General features: G+C 39.0%; 1 protein-coding gene across 7 annotated transcripts; it reads right to left on the reverse strand.

Annotated features, from left to right (window-relative positions):
* Positions 1 to 2,871: 2,871 nt before the first annotated feature.
* Positions 2,872 to 18,428, reverse strand: LOC128685821 (uncharacterized). 7 transcript variants are annotated; one of them, XM_070087736.1, is made up of 6 exons: positions 18,412 to 18,428; positions 13,987 to 14,741; positions 13,128 to 13,227; positions 7,625 to 8,437; positions 7,243 to 7,476; positions 2,872 to 3,865 (listed from the first exon to the last, which is right to left on the reverse strand). In XM_070087736.1, the coding sequence occupies exons 2-6, from the start codon at positions 14,499 to 14,501 to the stop codon at positions 3,278 to 3,280; spliced, it is 2,250 nt and encodes a 749-aa protein (XP_069943837.1). In that variant the 5' UTR covers positions 14,502 to 14,741; positions 18,412 to 18,428; the 3' UTR covers positions 2,872 to 3,277. The 7 variants fall into 7 exon arrangements, with proteins under 7 accessions (XP_069943837.1, XP_069943836.1, XP_053628481.1 ...); XM_070087735.1 differs by lacking the exon at positions 18,412 to 18,428 and adding an exon at positions 18,240 to 18,386; XM_053772506.2 differs by lacking the exon at positions 18,412 to 18,428 and adding an exon at positions 18,240 to 18,374 and having other exon boundaries at positions 13,987 to 14,717.
* Between the last annotated feature and the right edge of the window lie 2,570 nt (positions 18,429 to 20,998).

Here is a 20,998-nt window from a genome sequence, read left to right on the forward strand (position 1 = left end):
TAGAGTCCACAGGGTCGGCAGGGTCAGGGGTCAACCTCAAACCCTTCAAAATCCCTCTCTTGGACGCAATCTGGCCACAGTTTTCTCCAAGCAGAGTTCAAAGTCCTGGAAGTCACTCCCTCCCAAGCCTTACCTATAAGGCTTATGCAATGGAGGATAGTGAAATGATTCCTCCAGAACTGTCTTAGGGTCAACTGAGTGTCCAAGGTTACTTCAAAGCACTTTTGAAACACTGCTTTTGTGTAGAGTTTTTTGAAGTTAGAAATGACCTGCTGGTCCATGGGCTGGAGAAGAGGAGTGATGTTAGGAGGCAAGAACTTCACTGTGATGAAACTGAAGTCCCTAAACACTTGGTCTTGCAAGTCTTTAGGATGTGCAGGAGCATTGTCCAGTACCAGGAGGCACTTGAGTGGCAATTTCTTTTCCATGAGGTATTTTTTCACACTTTGGCCAAACGCATCATTAACCCACTCTTAGAAAATCTGCCTTGTGACCCATGCCTTATGATTAGCTCTCCACATCTCACACAATCTATTCTTCATGACACTGTTTTTCTTGAACACTCTGGATTTTCTGAGTGATACACAAGTAAAGGCTTCACTTTGAAATCCCCACTAGCATTACCACACAACAAAAGAGTAAACCTGTCTTTCATAGGCTTATGTCCTGGCAGTGTCTTTTCCTCCTGGGTAATGTAGGTCCTGTTTGGCATTTTCTTCCAAAACAGCCCTGTTTTATCACAACTGAACACTTGTTGGGGTTCGAATCCTTCAGCCTGGAATTCGTGAACATACTTTTCAGCTGCACATTTGTCAGAACTTGCAGCCTCACCATGCCTTACAACACTGTGTATGCCACTACGCTTCTTAAATCTATCAAACCATCCTTTGCTGGCCCTAAATTCACAAGCTGCAGCACTTGTTCAAGGCATTTTCTTTGCAAGATCCTCATGCAGCTGCTTTGCTTTCTCACAAATGATTGACTCCACAACACTCTCTCCCACTAATTCTTTTTCCTTAATCCACAATAATAACTTTTCCATCTCTTCCATTATTGGTGGCCTTTGTTTAGTTAGAAAAGTTACTCCTTTTGCAACATTAGCATCTTTGATTTGTTCTTTCTTTGCCAGGATGGATGTAATTGTTGATTTATTCTTGCTGTACATCCTGGCAAGTTCCACCACCTACATACCACTCTCAAACTTTTCTATCACTTCATGCTTAAATTCCATGGTGTATCTCACTTTCGTTACCACAGGAACTTTACTTGGAACTTTCTTTGGAGCCATCTTTACTTACTTCACAGTTGCACTGCAAGAAAAACCACTAAAAACAATGGTAAACAAGTGAAATGTTTGGATGTATGAGCAGAAGCTTCCTCAGCCACCAAGAGACAAAGCCAAACTGAAGCGGAAGCTGCCCCAGCCGGTGGATGGACGCGTCCAAAATGGCCGATAACCGAGTGAACAGCCAATAACCGGGCGCCAAAAAACCCGCTGATAACCGAGTTGGCCGATAACCAAACCAGCCGATAATTGGGGGTCCACTGTATATATATTTTACTGCATATGCTTTAGAAAGGGTAAAGGATGTGCAGACCAATTGTTTACAATGAAGCATATAAGTGAACAATATTTAGATAGAAGTAGAGAAGTTTTCATGCTTTCATGGATTTAGAAAAGGTATAACATAGGGTTGATATTGAAGTAGTGTGAAAGATGTTGCAAGTGTATTATGAGGATAATGAAGTTCAGGTTAGGGTATGTAAGAGAGAGGGAGATTACTGTCCAGTAAAAATAAGCCTTAGACAAGGATGCATGGTGTCACCATGGTTGTTTAATATGTTCATAGATGAGGCTGTAAAAGAAGTGGATGGTAGGGTATTAATATATGTGGACTCTAATACAAAATGAGAGTTGATACAGTTACTTTTTGCTGATGACACTGTGCTTTTGGGAGATTCTGAAGAGAAGTTGCAAAGGTTAGAGGATGAAATTGGGAAGAAGTGTAAAGAAAGGAAGTTGAAAGAAAACATAGATAAGAGCAAGGAGATGAGGGTAACAAACGAGTTAGGTAATGAAAGAGTGGATATCAGACTGGAGGGAGTGAATGTGTTCAGATATTTGGGAGTGGACTTATTGGTGGATGAGTATATGAATGATGAGGTATTTGTGGAGACAAAGAGCATTATCCATGGAGGCAAAGAGGGAAATGTATGAGAGTATAGTGGTACCAATACTCTTCTATGGGTGTGAAGCATGGGTTGTGAATGTTGCAGTGGAGGAGGTTGGAGGCAGTGGAGATGTCGTGTCTGAGGGTAGTGTGTGGTGTAAATATTATGCAAATAATTCATAGTTTGGAGAGTATTATCCAGAGGGCTGAGGAGGAGTTGTTAAGATGGCCTGGTCATTTAGAGAGGATGGAGAAAAAAAATAGGATGACTTGGAGGGTGTATAAATCTGTAGGTGAGGGAAAGAGGTGTAGGGGTCATATTAGGAAAGATTGGAGTGAAGGGGTAAAGGAGGTTTTGTGTGCAAGGGGCTTGGACATCCAGCAGGCATGTGTGAGCATTAGATATGAGTGAAGGCAAATGGTTTTTGGGACCTGATGAGCTGTTGGAGTGTGAGCAAGGTGACATTTTGTGAAGGGATTCAGACATCATTGTGTTTTGCATGTCAATCCTTGGAATTGGTTTCCATGATCTAAATCCATAATTTCAGTTGAAATGCAAAGGAGACAGCAGAAGTCATGGAGATGTAAATATGAGGTGAGATACAGATGAAATAAAGAAGAGAGAGCAGAATTTGTGGAATATGTAGATAAGAGGTGATCAGTCCTGCAGTGTCATAAAAGTCTAAATTATAAACACTAATCTTATTCTACTTGTATAATCATTTCTATTTATAAGTTACAGTAGTAATGTTATCTTTACAATATGTATTGTACAATATTTAAAACCTAAAAACAGATTGCATAAAAATATTGTATTGTTTACTGGGGAGTTAACAGCAATTAAAACAAAATGAATGCACTAAACATATTATTCTCTTAACTTCTGCACTCACAAGACTTCTTTACTTCTTTTCTCTCATTAGTGTTAGATTTTCAAAAAGTAAATAAAAAATTAAAATGCCAAAACTCAATGTTTATAAATTAGTCCAAAGAAAAGGTAACCAAAAACTGGCTTAAAAAAAAATGCTCAGAAATCTTAAAAAAAACACAGTACATATATCACTGCTCATGAATCTGTCCCACAAGTTTATCAAGGCTTTTCTTTTTTACTTTAGTATTTGCAATTTCCGTTTTTTAATCTTTTCTTTTGTCTCCAATCTCCACTCCTCTAAACTGATGGTTTCTTTTTCGGCACAAAACCAATAACCAGAATATTGGGTGTGAAGCAAGGATGTCCGTGCCTTGCCACATTTCCTACAGGTTAAGGGTTCAGTTACCCTACGGTTATAAGAACGGATTATTTTACTTTCCATCATCAACCCATGTTTCTTTTTTTTGCACAATAGTGATGTCTTAGACAATCGATCACAGGTACTGGAGTCATTGCTGACCTCCTGACTACTGGCTGGTTCAAAAGTAGGTGATTCTGACAATTTTGGAAGCAAACGTCTTTTGACAGCAGGAGGTTTCCTTGCAGTGTTCGATGGCTTGACAACTTCATTAATATTAAGAAGAGAAATGTTGGAATTAGAAGGCCATTCTGAAAGATTTGGAAGCAGATATCTGCTGACTGTAGTGGACTGTTCAGCAGTGTTCAAGGGTAAGACAAATGTATGTAGTTGCTCAGTAGGAATTGTTTGAACTTCTGATATAGGTCTACAAGCTTCTACCCCTGAATGTTGGAGAGTGATTTCCTGAAAATAATTAAAAGAAAGGATATTAGAAGCATAGCTTTTACTCTGTAACTAGAATATTGTATTGTGAATATAAAAATGCATTTCTGCATAGGGCCCCATGAAGCTTAACCTAGAACATGTCTCATACAAACCCCTACTTACCTCTCTGGAAAAAAAATTAATTCAAGCTACTTAAAATTTAAAATGCTTACAATCCACTATTTAATAACACAGGAGATTTTAAAAGGATCAGTGAGGAACTACACAATATACTTGGGAGAGATGTTATTTAAAAACAAATATGAAAACCCAAAAAATCATTAAAATGAGGACTCTCAGTTAATAAATACAGAAATAGACTGATCAGCCATTTAAGGCAGGAATGTCAAATAGACAAGAAAACAAAGAGGACCTGACAAGATAGCACTATGGGTTTATCCTTGAAGAATATGCAGATGAATTAAGTTATCCTCTCTGGAAAAATCTTTTCCACAAGAAGGTAAATTGGAAGACAAATGTAAAAATGGCATGCACTGTGCCAGTGTTTAAAAATAAGGTGACAAGGAGGATCCCCTAAACAATAGGCCTGTTTCACTGACTAACATTGTAAAATTACTGAAAAAGGTCATTAGAGCAGAGTGAATAAAACACTTGGAAAGGAAAACTACAACTGCAAAAAAATTTAATTTTTGATGAGCAAGTTCCTGTATATCAAATCTATTAACCTACTATGAGTCTATGACAGTCATAGAAATTATTCAGGTACAAAATAGATGGGCAACTACATATATTTAAATTATTTAAATTTATATAAATGACTTTAAATTTATATAAATTACCTGCCAGAAGGAATAAAAAATTACATGAAAATTGGCATGCCTCTGACAAAGACAGTGATCGACCATTTGCCATCCTGCCTTGGTAAGAAATGGCCGATGTATTAAAAAAAAAAAGTCTGAAGACAATGCAAAGATCTACACTGAAAGTAAGGTTTCTGGAGAAGAGGGCAGTTAAAGTGATTGCATCAGGGCACTGAAGGAAATACCTAAGTGAGATACACATACTCTCTGGTACATAGGACAGTCAATTCATTTAGGTTGTATTATCAACAGAACCTCAAATTCATCATAGATGCACACCAGGCATTTCTCCATGAGGTATCCATGTGTAAATGCTTTGTGTGTCCAATGCCTAATCAAGAATAAGGTTTCCCGCACTCAGCAGCAATGGAGGGAAGATGGGCAATAATATGACTGATTAGATGGAATAGCTTATTAGTTACTGGTTAAGACAAAGGCACAAAAACAGTAATAGATAATTGTCTGAAATCAGGACCCCAGTACTATGATAGGTATTTAACTGTGGCCTAATTCATAAATAATTCCCACCCTTTAGAGACAACTTTTGATGGCATTTTGATCCATCCTGAACCAATATTTAGTCATGACAGAGAGAAAAGGTGAGAAAACAATAAGGCAGGGCAGATGAAGAGGTAAGAACAAAGGCCAAAGATATATTAGGTGATTTTCTTCACCTGTACAGAGATCATGGATGAGATGACCTTGCACATGCTGAAATTTTGCCAATCTTGTAATGAAGGTTCTTCACTCAGATGTTTAATGCCAACATGGTGTAGGAGCCACAACCTAAGCACAGAAATTGTTGGACAATCATCAACCATGAAATGAGAAATCGATTGCAGAGGAGGATAAGTGGGAAAAGCACCTAAGGTGCACTTAGTACTGTTAAGAGAAGACATGTTTGCTTTAATGAAGAAGAACACATCTAAGGATGTCAACACCCCCAAGGCATCAAGAACACCGTTGACACTTTGCAAGATCCCACTGTCATTCACTGTAAATTTAGCTAAACACAATGAACATGGTAAATTGTCAGAGTATAGTCTATGTGCCAAGAAGAATGAGTGTAGATCACTATCCTCCAAGAGAAGGGGGCAAGCTGGAAGCTGAATAAATGAACCAGGTTTGCCAAAGCCATTATCAAGCTAAAAAAAAAAAAAAAAAAAAAAAGGGCAGCCAAATATTGAGGTTCTGAGCTTAAGTCTGCCTGTACATAGAAGATATAAAACAGATTATCTGAACACAGAATACTGCTAAGTGTTTTGATGTGAACAGACTTCTCGTATTTTGGCACAAATAATAATGTTATTACATTCTTTAACTGGAATGGCACAGTTGGAAAATTAATCTAAATACTGTACTTTAAAACTATAATGTTATCTAGGAAAAGGAATTGAAAACTGTTTTAGATTTTTAATAATTATGTAATTTCATGTGAATACAAACAATTATGTTATATGTAAGACCACTCCAAAAAGAGTACTTATATTCATCTGTAGAGTATAATAGTACTAAGATTCCTAGACAGGGTAGCAAGTAATTATGCACAGGGTTGTGCAAGAATTTCAGCCCTAGACTGAGCCATTCATTTTGCCAAAAAGTGCTTTTGTGTCAAACGAGCAAAAAGTAAGTCAATATTAATGAAACAGTGTTAAAATGTTGTCTGTTATGCTTGACTAAAAGTCAGTTGTGTAGAATCAGGTGTGGTCAGCTCACTTACAAAGTTCCTCTATATATTGTGATTTTGTAATGCAACAGAAAAAGTAGAGTAAAACCTCTCATCAAAAGACCTCTCAATAATGGATTTTGGCAATTTTTGAAAAAAAAAAAAAAATTAGCGAACAAATATTGGCAATACTGGACAAAATGGACAAAGGCCAATAATTTCTGGTTTTAGTCCATAGCGATAGTGTCTGGTTGTCTTCTGAAGTATCGAACGAAGTCCAATGTCTTCAACATCTGTCCAGTACAAGCCAGAGCAGCCACATCCAGGACCTGTCTGTTTTCATTGTTCCCTGAGCCATAGGCCACCTATGTAAGCTTACTGTTTGCGCTCACTCACACACAAATAATAAGCTGAGTAACCACTATTGATCATGGCAGTTTACATCTCATCTCTCAACCAAGAAAAGGTAAATAAAATTACTATAAATTAAATAGTTCTATAAAATTACTATACTGTGGTACTCCACATTACAATACCTATATTCTTAGTGTCCAGTTGTCTTTTTTATCAACAGAAAAGCTCACTAGTTTGGAAGACAAATGGACAATCATGAAAAATTTATTTCATAATTGGGACAGCCAGCAACATTACACACCCCCTCCTCCATTGAACGGTTCATACTATGAAGGCCCTGCCATGCTCTCTTCAATTTTGGAAGAACTTTTTCAATTGCATTTACCAAAATATGCACTATACAGAGGAGCTCTATATAACAGATAGTTGTTGAAGTGCCAATGGAGAGAACAACTGCAATTCACATATAATATAGGAAAATAGCAGGTTCACTGTAATAAAAGTGGAATACATACACCTTGCATTCCTGAGTGTCCCATTAAAGCCATTACAACAGCACCTGGCAGTGGCTGTGTTTTGTCTTGTGATGAAGTGATTTCTGGTTCAAGTTTTTTGGATAACATTCGGTTTGAGGGAGCGTCTGTACTTCTTATAGACCCATAGTCCATCGTCGAGTTCACATTATCGCTTTTACTGTTGTCTACATAATCGACTATTTCTTCTTTGACTTCAATTTCATCTACTGTTACCTTGAAAAGAAATAAAAAATCAACTTAAACCAAGCCAAGTCAAATTCTACATTAAGTGCATCCTGTAGTTTCTAAGAAATAAATATGAAAATTCCAGCTAAGTTAATAAGTTCAAAATATCATAAAAATAAATTACAATTTCACAAACCTCATCTTTGGGAGGAGTTAGTGAGAAGTTGATAGCTGTGTGGTCAGCCCGTCTGTCTTCTAGTGGATAGGCTAGAGTTTGCTTCTCTTTAGTGATAGTAGTATGGTTACCCAGTGGACTGGATAGGGTTTGCTTCTTGTGGATGATAGCTCTGTAGTCACCCACTGGGTGGGATAACATTTCCTTCTTATGAGTGATAACTGTAAAGTCACCCACTGAGTGGGCTACTGTTTGCTCTTTGTGAGTGTTAGTTGTATAAACATCCGAAGGGTGGGCTACTGTTTGTTCCTTTCTTTCTGAAGACACTAGATTCATCCACTGACTATCAGTGTGTGTTTTTAATGTAGACTGCTGGCTCTCACAGTCACTAAGTAATGGAGATACAACAGGGAAGGTTGGAAGTGCAGTTGAGGTTTCTATTCCTTGCAAAGATGTGTTGCTCTCTTCATGTTTTCGTTTCAAATGTGGACTACTTTGACTGTCCAAGGCACTTTGTGATTGAGCTGCTCGTTTAATATATATTTCTGATACGGAAGCTTCATCAGGAGCAGGTAGTCCTTTTATGCTCAACATGTCTGCTGCTTTAATTAACCGTGTTAAACCTTCCTTAGCTACACTCACACTTCCTTCATACATGTAGCTTAAGAGAGCTTCTAGTTCATCAGTTTGTATATCTTTCAACACAATAACTGGGTGTTTACATGGGGTGTTTTCAAACATTTTCTCAAAATATTCACTACTTGCTGATAATACTAACTTGTGTACTTTATAGAACTTCCCATCACATGCTACAGTCACATCTGCGTATCTCTCCTGCACATTGGAAAAAGCATTAATAAGTATTTGATCAATATTTTTTGACATTTTTTACAATAATAATCATCCTTAGTTCTACAAGTCCTAGGTAGTAGGTTGGTAGACAGCAACCGCCCAGGGAGGTACTACCGTCCTGCCAAGTGAGTGTAAAGCGAAAGCCTGCAATTGTTTCACATGATGGTAGGATTGCTGGTGTCCTTTTTTCTGTCTCATGAACATGCAAGATTTCAGGTACGTCTTGCTACTTCTACTTACACTTAGGTCACACTGCACATATTTACACACCCCTCTGAGTTTTCTCCTATTTTCTTTCTAGTTCTTATTCTTGTTTATTTCCTCTTATCTCCATGGGGAAGTGGAACAGAATTCTTCCTCTGTAAGCCATGCGCGTCCTACGAGGCGACTAAAATGCTGGGAGCAAGGGGCTAGTAACCTCTTCTCCTGTATATATTACTAAATGTAAAAGGAGGAACTTTCATTTTTCCTTTTGGGCCACCCCACCTCGGTGGGATACGGCCGGTGTGTTGAAAGAAGAAGAGTTCTACATGTACATGATACAACTTATACAGACTTAGCTGTCATCAATGACATACTACATAGAAAGCCCTTGATTAAGAAGAGCATTTCAAATAAATTATGTTAATTTTGTCCTCAGCATGTGGCCCACATTATTTGGCTAACACCCAAGTACCTAATTTGCTGCTAGGTGAACAGGGACATCAGGTGTCTTAAGTAAACCTAACCAATGTTTCCACCCTTACCAGGGACTGAATGACAGACACTCAAGAGTGTGAACTGAGTGTGCTTCCAACCAAGTTACAAGACACTCTAAAAGGTTAGATCATTTATCCAGTAATTAAACAAAGAAGTATACACATACAGTAGACCATCATTTAACAGACTAACAGATCTTACAAAACTAAAAGTGAATATGTAATTGTAGTTCATTGTCGTGATGTATTATGTTGTTTTTACTGCTTAAGATTACAAATGCAACAGAAATAACAGTATTTCTTAACTTAAATTATGGGTGCTGGTGTTTGTGGATGATTGTGGAGAGTGGAGAGTTATGCTGTGGTGGATGGTACAGGTTCTGGTACTGAAGTCGATGGTTGTACGGGAGTGTGCATAAATCAGTCAAAGTCAAGTCAGTCAAAGTCAAGTCAGTCAAAGTCAAGTCAGTCAAAGTCAAGTCAGTCAAAGTCAAGTCAGTCAAAGTCAAGTCAGTCAAAGTCAAGTCAGTCAAAGTCAAGTCAGTCAAAGTCAAGTCAGTCAAAGTCAAGTCAGTCAAAGTCAAGTCAGTCAAAGTCAAGTCAGTCAAAGTCAAGTCAGTCAAAGTCAAGTCAGTCAAAGTCAAGTCAGTCAAAGTCAAGTCAGTCAAAGTCAAGTCAGTCAAAGTCAAGTCAGTCAAAGTCAAGTCAGTCAAAGTCAAGTCAGTCAAAGTCAAGTCAGTCAAAGTCAAGTCAGTCAAAGTCACGTCAGTCAAAGTCAAGTCAGTCAAAGTCAAGTCAGTCAAAGTCAAGTCAGTCAAAGTCAAGTCAGTCAAAGTCAAGTCAGTCAAAGTCAAGTCAGTCAAAGTCAAGTCAGTCAAAGTCAAGTCAAGTCAGTCAAGTCAAGTCAGTCAAGTCAAGTCAGTCAAGTCAGTAAGTCAATCAGTCAGTAAGTCAGTTAGACAAATAAGTCAGTAAGTCAGTCTGTAAGTCAGTCAGTAAATCAGTCAGTCAGTCATCACACAAACTCATATTTACTCATATTTACCTAGCAGAGGATGGTCCTACACACGAATGAACCCAAGGCTGGGACAAGGGTGATGGGAGTGGTAGAGGGTGGTGGTTGTGGCAAAGGGCGGCTGGGGTGGCGGGGGATGGTGATAGGTATTCCCTGTTGACTCTATGGTCTAACCCACAGCCAGGCAGTGTGTATCCCACAGGCGATGCTCCAAATTTTTTCCCCTCCCACAAACTGAACCGTGTAAAGTTAATTTTACGAAGTGCTATACAAAAATATGCTGCAATTCTTCAATATTGCTATAATCAAAACGTGCCAAACAAAACAGTGTTAAACGACAGTCTTCTGTAGTATATACAGTACATTCTAAACCAAGCTAAATATTAATCTAGTTACTTTTATCATGACACCCTGGAAAGGAAAAGGAATACAAAATAATTAGGAATGTAATAGAAGTGATAAATGAACTACAAGATATAAAACATGAGAAATGTGCAATAATAAATTAAAGGATGTGGTAAGATCTCAAACGATTGTTTCTTCGATAAGAAGAATGTAACCTTTACATTTGTTAAAAATATTTGAATTATGAATTTATGCTATCAAGCATCCTTTTATCCTTACAGAGTCTAGATACTCTGCTTACTCATTTTTGTTATTTCTTTGAGAGGCTGAATAGTTGACTTGTTGACCGAGCTATGGTTTGCAATGTCTTGTTTGTGATTTTACTTAAATAGTGAGTCTGGCTATGTCCCTTACTCTCTTTTCAGTTCATTTGATAACCTATTACTCCTATTATAGGTGTGACAATAGAGTTAATAGATTAAAACTACATGGTCTACTACTGCAAACCAGTAGGAAACTGCAGCCCTAACCTGTTCCTGTGTTTTCATCAAGCTGCCTAGAATGGACCAGGAGGCCTCTCGCAATTCTCCATTTTTGTTATGATTGAACTTAAATTTGGGGAGTCACCTCACCATTAACCTATAAAATGTGCTTTCCTTCATTCTTCTTTCTAACCCCTTTGAAAATGTGTGTGTAAGCACTCAGAAATTCTGGTGTATTTTTTCATATCCAGTGGAACCTCAACATTCGTATATCCCTATATTCACACAACTTGATATTCACCCAGCTTTTTTGAGAAAAATTTGACTCGGTATTCAGAAAATTTGGTGGATGACTAGAGCTTCATTAAAATGAAGTTCTTACCCCCCTAACACCACTCCTCTTATCCAACCCACTGACCAGCAAGTAATTTCCAATTTTAAGAAACTTTACACAAAAGCACTGTTTAAAAGGTGCTTTCAAGTGGCCTCTGAAACACACCTTACCCTTACAGAATTTTTGAAAACCATTTTAATATCCTCCAGTGTTTAAGGATAACAGACAAAGCCTGAAGGAAAGTTTCTTTCAGGACAATGAACCCTGCCTGGAAGAAATTTTGGCCAGACTGTGTGTCACTCAGAGATTTTGAAGGCCTTGAGGCAGAGCCTGTAGTGAGGATATTGTTTCTCTGGGCCAGTCCATGGGTTTGGAAATGGACAATGAGGATGCAGAGGAGTTGGTGGAGAATCAGAAGAATGAGATCACCACAGAAGAACTTCAAGACCCACACAAGGAGTAGCAAGAAGTGGTTGAGGAAATTTCTTCTTCAGAGGAGGGAAGCAGTAAGGGCAACATGTCTACTGCAGAAATTAAGGAATTTTATTACCATTGGACTCAAACACAGCCTGGTGGAAAAATGGCATCCTAACATTACTGTTGTGAATAGAAGCATCAACCTGTTCAATGACAATATTGTTGACTGCTTTAGAAAATTTTGAAAAGTCATCAAGAGTAGACAACAATGGACAGCTTCTTTAGCAAGGAAAAAATCTAATGCTAGTGAATCTCCATCATTTTCACATGCTACTGCACAGACACAGAAAAGAGAAAAAACACCAGACAGGCAGTTACCTGATGTTTTTATGGAAGGTGACAACCTTTCCAAACAATAACATCTCTCAACCTTTGTACAACTCACTATTCCAACAGCCTCCTGGAACGAATTAAGTTCAAATGCTATCAAGGTGCCATCATACCTGTATGTATACAGTGAATGATTCGCCAGTACTGTCCCAGCCCTATGTATACAGTGAAATTTCAGTTAACATAAGGTTACATTCCTGAAAACAGCATATAAAACATAATCATGTTAAGCAAACTGAAAACCATATACATGTAGTAATGCTTCTGTATAATACATGCATTTATCATCAATAAATTAATAATTTCTATGCTGGCTAGTATTATAATCATGGGCAGGAGCTGAACCTGAAGGGGTTATACAGCACCTGCAGAATGTGAAGTAATCAGGATTGACCCCAAGAAAGGGAAAGGTAGTTCCAATTCCTTGGATTAAGGCACCCCCATGAAGGGTAAAGTAGATATTTCTGCAATTGATTGTAAGTGGTATGATGATACCAACAAAATGTAGAAAAGAACACTTATACACAGTTCGGGATATTTATTAAAGGAAATATCCTGAACTGTACACAAATGTCCTTTTCCATACGTTTCTGCAATTACTTTTATTTTAAATATTTGTGCAAATTTAATTTTCTTGTTACAAATGCAGATGTTAATAACATTGCAGGAATAAGAGTAATTAAGATAATAAATAATCTTCAAAGAATTGTCAAACAAAAAAATTAAAATAAATAATTAGGGATTGTAGTAAATCATTTATTTTATATGGGGATTACTTCATGACTCATACAACAACCCTATTTCTTTGAAGCAATAATCGGAAATATCCTCATTTAAATAAATACTTGTACTAGTATACAAATATCAAGATAAAGCTCATTCTTTAGATCATTTTATCTTAAATCGAAAATTAGTAACATTCACTTATTTTAATATAATGATTCCAACAACAGAATAAAGATAAAAATATACAATGGTTTTTATAACTCGCCTTTTTCCTGAGTGTTGAGAGGAAGTGAAAGAATGTTGCTGTGTGATTATCCCATGATAATGATACCATTCCATCACTCATCTTCATATATTTCAATATTCTGTTAAGAAAAATTACAGTAAATAAATGACTTCAGAACCTTCTTATTACTGACATTTCAACCAGTGTTGAACAATTATGGGTTAACATGCAAACACAGGCTTACCCGAATCTCCCTGTAACTACCTAATATTCTGTAAGTACTGTATTGTAGGCTTCATAACTATACAGCAATTGACTTGAATTTGCCATTTTATTCATCTAAAATCCACACCAAGAAAAAGAAACCTTATAATGATATTTTGGCTTGTCATGGACCACTGTTCCAGCCAAAAGTTGTGGCTTCATAATGGTCTGAGACCAACTGAAACACCATAAGATTTCTCTCCTAAGTGCAAGTTTTTGGCAAATTTGCATTCTATGAATTTTGTGAACATCTTACGACATAAATTAAAATTCTGTGTCCATAATGATGTAAATAAGCAAGCTATTCTTGCAGAGGGACAACAAAACACCACAACCATATCAATAGTTCCTGTATGATACTAAGAAATCAAAAGCTATGTGGAATAGCCAACTTGACTTTAAAGTTTACTGACTGTATGTGAGACATCAAGCTGCAAGCCAAGTGAACACTTTTTGATAAGATTTATTAAGTTTAAATGTCGGTCATTTTGCACAGTATAGTGGTGCCTGAGTGATGATATTAATCCATTCCAGAAGATGTATTGTATCTCAAAACTATCATGACTCAAATTACAGATTACATGGTTTTATGGTAATTCGTTCCAAGACCTCGGAAGTGCAACTTTTACTGTACCTTGGATTTGAAGAGTTGGTGGGGTGGTGGTGAAAAGCCTCAGCAGCTTCCTTATCAGCATTGGAAGCCTCACTATGTCTCACAACACTTTTAATATTGGCCCTTTTCTTGAAACCCTCAAACCACCCTTTGCTAGCTTTAAAATCATCAAATGGAGTAGCATCAGTACTTGAGGGCGAATCTTGTTTTAATTCATCATAAATTTGTCTTGCACGTTCACAGATATAACTTGCAGGCACTGTATCTCCCTTCATCTGCTTCTCTCTTATCCACAGTAACAACAGTCTTTCCATCTCTATGATAATTTCTCTGCCTTTTTTCACTAGCTTAGATTCGTCAGCCACTTTAATATTCTTTATAATTTCTTTTTGCTTGATAATAGTAGAGATGGTTGATTGTGGAAAGCCATACTCATTCACCAATGCACTAATCCTTATTCCTTTATCATGCTTATTCACAATCTCTTGCTTGATCTTCAGAGATATTGCCTGTTTACTGCGCACTTTGGGGGGCATGATGACTTGATAACACAAAAAGGTGATGTAATTTAATCACAAATGTAGTTATGAATGGTAAATAATGCTGAGTTGGTGTGGGGGCAACACACATGCCAGCTTCAGACTGACACGGAAACAATAAACTGCAGTACAAACGCTGCTGCCGGCTGAGATGCTACCACAAAGACATTTGTTCCCACCGCTGACTGGCTGCTGAACCACCCCCCACACATCCTGTATTATAAATTCACACTAGGACTGCATTAAGAAAAAAGTTACTATTATAGGCATATTTTATAGAAAAAAATATTATGACAACCTAGAATGATTCATTAAAATCGAACACCGGAACTAATTTCCACTGAGGTCCCCATCATCAGTGATACTTTTATCCCTTATTCAGAGATCAAAATAAAAGAAAAAATTACAGTAATGTAATATATAATATTTTATACAGTGACCCATGGCCTGGTAGACAGAGTTCTTGCTTCACACGCTGAGTGTCCATAGTTCAGTCTGTGGCAAGGATAGAAACATTGGGCATGTGTCCTTACACCTGTTGTCCCCCCATTCACCGAGTAAACAAGTAGGTACCTGGGTGTTAGTCGACTGGTGTAGGTAACATCATGGGGGACAAGATTGAGGACCCCAGTGGAAATAAGACAGACAATCCCTCGATGACACACTGCCTTTCTTGGGTTATCGTGGGTGGCTAACCCTCCATGGTTAAAAATCTTAATAAAATCTTATTTCTTAACCCCCATATCTGTGGGTTCAGTTTCTGTGGTTTCAATTATCCATGGTTTACTGTGACCCAAAAATAACTCTTAATTTTATTTAATAATGGCCACAAAGCACAAAAGCAGTGATGGCAAATTTTTTAAAGCCTTAGAGAAGCGATGAAGTGCTTCCCATCAGTGAAAAAGTGCTAATTCTCGACTTATTGTGCATAATTTATCAATTAAACTTCATAGATACATATGTAAACAAAAACAATTTATATACAGCCTCTCCACACTTAACAATGGAGTTCAATTCTTAAGGCCATGTCAGTAACAAATTCATCACTAAACAAGGAACATACTATAATGGTAGTGGGTTTGTGTTAACTATCTTTGATATTGCTTTAATGTCACCTTTAGACCATTTATAACATTTTTAGTATACAGCCTCTCCTCACTTAACGGCGGAGTTCCGTTTCTGAGACCACGTCATTAAACAAATTCATTGCCAAGTGAGGAGCATACTATAATGGTAGTGAGTTGGTGTCAACAATCTCTGATATCGTTTTACTGTCACCTTTGCACCATTTATAACATTTCTGGTATATTTTTAAATGTTTATACAGTAGTGTACTGTATATTGAAATAAAGAGAACAGAGCAAATCAGCTCTAATATACATTATTTAGGTGTGAATACTGGTCAGAGCCCGTCGTAAGTCCGAGACAGTAAACGAGTATGTCGCTAAGTGAGGAGGGGCTGTATTTTTAAATGTTTATACAACAGTGTACTGGAATGTACCTGGAATATACCTGGAGAAGGTTTTGGGGGTCAATGCCCCCATGGCCCAGTCTGTGACCAGGCCTCATGGTGGATCAGGGCCTGATCAACTAGGCTGTTACTGCTGGCCACACACAAACCAACATATGAACCACAGCCCGGCTGATCAGGTTCTGACTTTAGGTGCCTGTCCAACGCCTTCTTGAAGATAGCCAGGGGTCTACTGGTAATCCCCCTTATGTATGCTAGGAAGCAGTTGAACAGTTTTGGGCTGTTGACACTTACTGTGTTGTCTCTTATCATGCTAGTCGCGCCCCTGCTTTTCATTGGGGGAACGTTGCATCGCTGATTGAGTCTTTTGCTTTCATATTATTATTATTGTTATAATCATGGGGGAGCACTAAACCCATAGGATTATACAGCACATGTGGGAGGGAGATAGAAGGTATTCAGGCTTAATTCAGGGAACTGGAGCACAGATCCAATTTCCTAGATCAAGAGCCCTTCACCCTTCAGGGGTTTGCTTTCATAGGGAGCGATTTTCGTGTGCAAATTTGGTACTATTCCCTCTAGGATTTTCTGTATGTATATTGTAATAAACAGAATAGAGGATATCAGCTCTAATATACATTATTTAGGTATGCGTACTGGTCAGAGAGCCCATTGTAAGTTCGAGTAATCAGTACGCCACTAAGTAAGGAGAGGCTGTATAGGGTTCGCTATTATCCGCAGTTTTGGGTATCCGTGGTAGGTCATGAAACATATCCGCAGAGGATACATTTCAAAACCTATTGTGTGGGCAGGACAGGGGCCATACACTAGTGTGTGGACAAGACAGGGCCATCCACTAGTGTGTGGACAAGACAGGGCCATACACTAGTGTGGACAAGACAGGGCCATACACTAGTGTGTGGACAAGACAGAACCATACACTAGTGTGTGGACAAGACAGGGCCATACACTAGTGTGTGGACAAGACAGGGCCATACACTAGTGTGTGGACAAGACAGAACCATACACTAGAGTGTGGACAAGACAGAACCATACACTAGTGTGTGGACAAGACAGGGCCATCCACTAGTGTGTGGACAAGACAGGGCCATCCACTAGTGTGTGGACAAGACAGGGCCATCCACTAGTGTGTGGACAAGACAGGGCCATCCACTAGTGTGTGGACAAGACAGGGCTATACACTAGTGTGTGGACAAGACAGGGCCATACATTAGTGTGTGGACAAGACAGGGCCATACACTAGTGTGTGGACAAGACAGGGCCATACATTAGTGTGTGGACAAGACAGGGCTATACACTAGTGTGTGGACAAGACAGGGCCATACACTAGTGTGTGGACAAGACAGGACCATACACTAGTGTGTGGACAAGACAGGACCATACACTAGTGTGTGGACAAGACATGGCCATACACTAGTGTGTGGACAAGACAGGGCCATACACTAGTGTGTGGACAAGACAGGACCATACACTAGTGTGTGGACAAGACAGGACCATACACTAGTGTGTGGACAAGACATGGCCATCCACTAGTGTGTGGACAAGACAGAACCATACACTAGTGTGTGGACAAGACAGGGCCATACACTAGTGTGTGGACAAGACATGGCCATCCACTAGTGTGTGGACAAGACAGGGCCATACACTAGTGTGTGGACAAGACGGGGCCATCCACTAGTGTGTGGACAAGACAGGGCCATCCACTAGTGTGTGGACAAGACAGGGCCATCCACTAGTGTGTGGACAAGACAGGGCCATCCACTAGTGTGTGGACAAGACAGGGCCATCCACTAGTGTGTGGACAAGACAGGGCCATCCACTAGTGTGTGGACAAGACAGGGCCATCCACTAGTGTGTGGACAAGACAGGGCCATCCACTAGTGTGTGGACAAGACAGAACCATACACTAGTGTGTGGACAAGACAGAACCATACACTAGTGTATGGACAAGACAGAACCATAGCAGCATATGTGTAGATTACCTACGATAACCCCAAAAATCAGGCCAAGTGACTTATTTCCACTGGGGTCCTTATATCTTATTACTGTATTTGTATATTTATGAATTGTAATATATGTAATGACTAATATTTCTTTCTAGTGATGTAATAATACCTAGTGAAGTCTGATAAAGACCCAGTGTGACCTGTGTAATCCTCCTGTTTGTTCTACCGCTCACAAGATGTGCTGAGGGTGTAAAATAAACTAGTTTATTCTGTCAACACAACTAACTTACAACTAACTTTTTGTTTGTGTGGATGTTAAGGGCCACGAAAATGAAAGCCTTATTGAGTCCTGTCTCCTGGGAGTCCGGGGAAAATTATTCCCAAATATGGAAGGGAATTAGAAAGGCAATAAACTTTCCTCCAGAAAGAGGAACAGGAAAATGAAATTTCCAGTTTAGATCAGGTGAACCTCAGGTCTAAGTAAGGTCCTGTCTCCACCAGCGCCAGCACTGAGGTCCCAAGTTACTAACACGGCCTTATTCTTATTGTTTCTGAGGTTGTTAAAGGCCACGCCAGCGTGAGATGTATTGAACACTAGCTCCCAGCTCTCGGGGATTAGGGTTTCTATACGACGAGAGGATAGTAGGAGACCTGGTAGCCCTGAAGGATAGGGAACAGGAGTCACGATGACCTTGATTACAGATGTTATAGGCAATAATTGAGAGAGATACATCTTTGTCTTATTGAGATATTAAGAGCTTTTAATGTCCAGGGTAATGTGGAACTCATCACTTCAGTATCTTCAGTGAAATATTTGGGAATTTCATTTGATCCAAACATGTCAGAATTAATAGTGAACAGTGTAGTAAAAATAGCGAATGTCAGGCTAAAGTTCCTCTATAGACAAGCACAGTGTCTACCTGGACTTATGTCCAGCAAAGGTTTCAATGTATAATTACAATTCTGATTTGTTAAGTACAAAAAAAGTCATTCAGATTATTATTGTTCTTCATGGTATTCTGCTTTAACAAAAATAAAACTGTGAAACTACAAATCACCCAGAACATAATAGTGAGATCCATCCTGGACCTGGATCCAAGAGAACACGTAGGCCAGGATGAATTACAACAGCTGGATATACTGAGTGTTGAAGACAGAGTAAAATAACTGTTTATAACTGGCCTCAACCACCTGTTATTATAAAGGAATAAATGAGTGAAATGGATTGCCTGAACATGTACTAGCATGAGACAGTTCAGGTAGAGGGCTGAAAGATACTTAACGAAAGAAATTACAGAAAGGGAGGAGAGTGATTTCTTGTATCGTTAACATTCGTGTACCTATTATTGTAAGCTGATGCTCTCTGTTTAATGTTCATGGATATAACTCAGTTCACTATATTCCTATTGCACCTTCTTTTACTGTAACTGATTTTCACACAGTTGAGTTACTTAGCTGTTTTAATTTTTAAAGTTATAACCGTGACTGATTTCTACTGTATCTTACAGCTAGGCTTTAAATAATAAGATATTACAAGGACCCCAAGGAAATAAGTCACTTTGTCTGACTTTATGGGTTATCCTGGAGGGTAATTTACACATATGTTACTCCAGGTAAATGTATGATAGTTGACGTCACCTAAAGTTGTGTAACTGTACCTATACAAACTTACTTACTAAAGGCCACTGACGGCTTAATAATAATAATAGTTATAATAGTAATTACAATAATTTTTATTTCTACAAGTACATATACAAGGTATACAGACCATAACTGACATCAATGACATACTATTATATAGAAAGCCCCTTGTTATGCTGAGCATTTCGGGCAGATTAGGTTAATTTTGTCCCAGGATGTGACGCACACCAGTCCACTAACACCCAGGTAAATATTTTACTGGACAGCAGGTGTCTTAAGAAAATACATCCTAATGTTTTCACCCGTACTAGGGATCGAGCCACGGACCTCAGTGTGTGAGCTGAGTGTGCTAGCAATCGAGATTACTCCATATCGAGCCCTCTCTGATGTACGGGGAAGAAGTAATGCTCAAAGTTTGGAGATAAAAGGAAAGAAAACAGGCGTTTCTTTGCAAATATAAACAGAAACTAAAAGTTACCAATAAGGCCAGTTGGACTCTCTTGACTATGCCCCATCAGAGCGGGACACCTACACCCCTCACCTAAGTTCAGTAACCGGCGGAAAAATGGAACTGATGAATGATGAACCGGCTGCCTTTAGAGTGCCCAGCAGGAAGATTAAAATGAGGACAACTGTGTCAGAGAGAGAGAATGAGGAAAAACTTGTCACCGATGCTCAGGCAAGAGCGAGACGTCCGCACACCACCCAGGGTGGCGCAGTCGTCCAGAAATGCTCTGCATAACAAGGGGCTATCTGTATAGTAGTGTCATTCATGTCAGCGAGGCCTGTATACCTTGTACATGTACTTGCAGAAATAAAGATATTACTATTATAAACTACTCTCCCTGCTTTCTTCTACCACTACTACTTCCACTACCAGCCTCTCTTGGTCCCGTCCTTGTCCCCCTCGCCTATATATACTGGCTCCTTCACTCTTTTGTAGACGCCAGGTGCTCAACACACCTCCAGAGAATCAACTGAGTCACCCTGACACTCTGGCTACCACCCGAGTGTCACGTATGGTTTAAGTGGAGCAAAGCTTTTGTATGTTGAAAGATTCATACCAGCGAGAACACCGGCCCTGACACCACTTGAACCGAAGAAGACTCACCATGCCCTTGCCATAAGGCTGCCCCCGGTATAGGGCTGTACGGGATTCCACGTGACCTAAAGAAGACTCACCACACCTTTGTCATAGGGCTGCCCCACCGTAAAGCTGTAAACGGTACTATACTTAACACGAATGTTCACCGTGTCCCTGCCATAGGGCTGTAAACGGTACATAACTTGTACAAACTCAGTCACTCCTTCGGGAGCCACTGCCGGGGCACCACTTGGAGAAGACCTGGGCCAAGACCCGTCCTGGCAAACCTACATGAACTCTCTTGTGTCAGTGTGACTTTGTAAATGGTCCA

This window comes from Cherax quadricarinatus, chromosome 23 (genome assembly GCF_038502225.1).
Source record: "Cherax quadricarinatus isolate ZL_2023a chromosome 23, ASM3850222v1, whole genome shotgun sequence".
In the NCBI taxonomy this organism is placed as follows: domain Eukaryota; kingdom Metazoa; phylum Arthropoda; class Malacostraca; order Decapoda; family Parastacidae; genus Cherax; species Cherax quadricarinatus.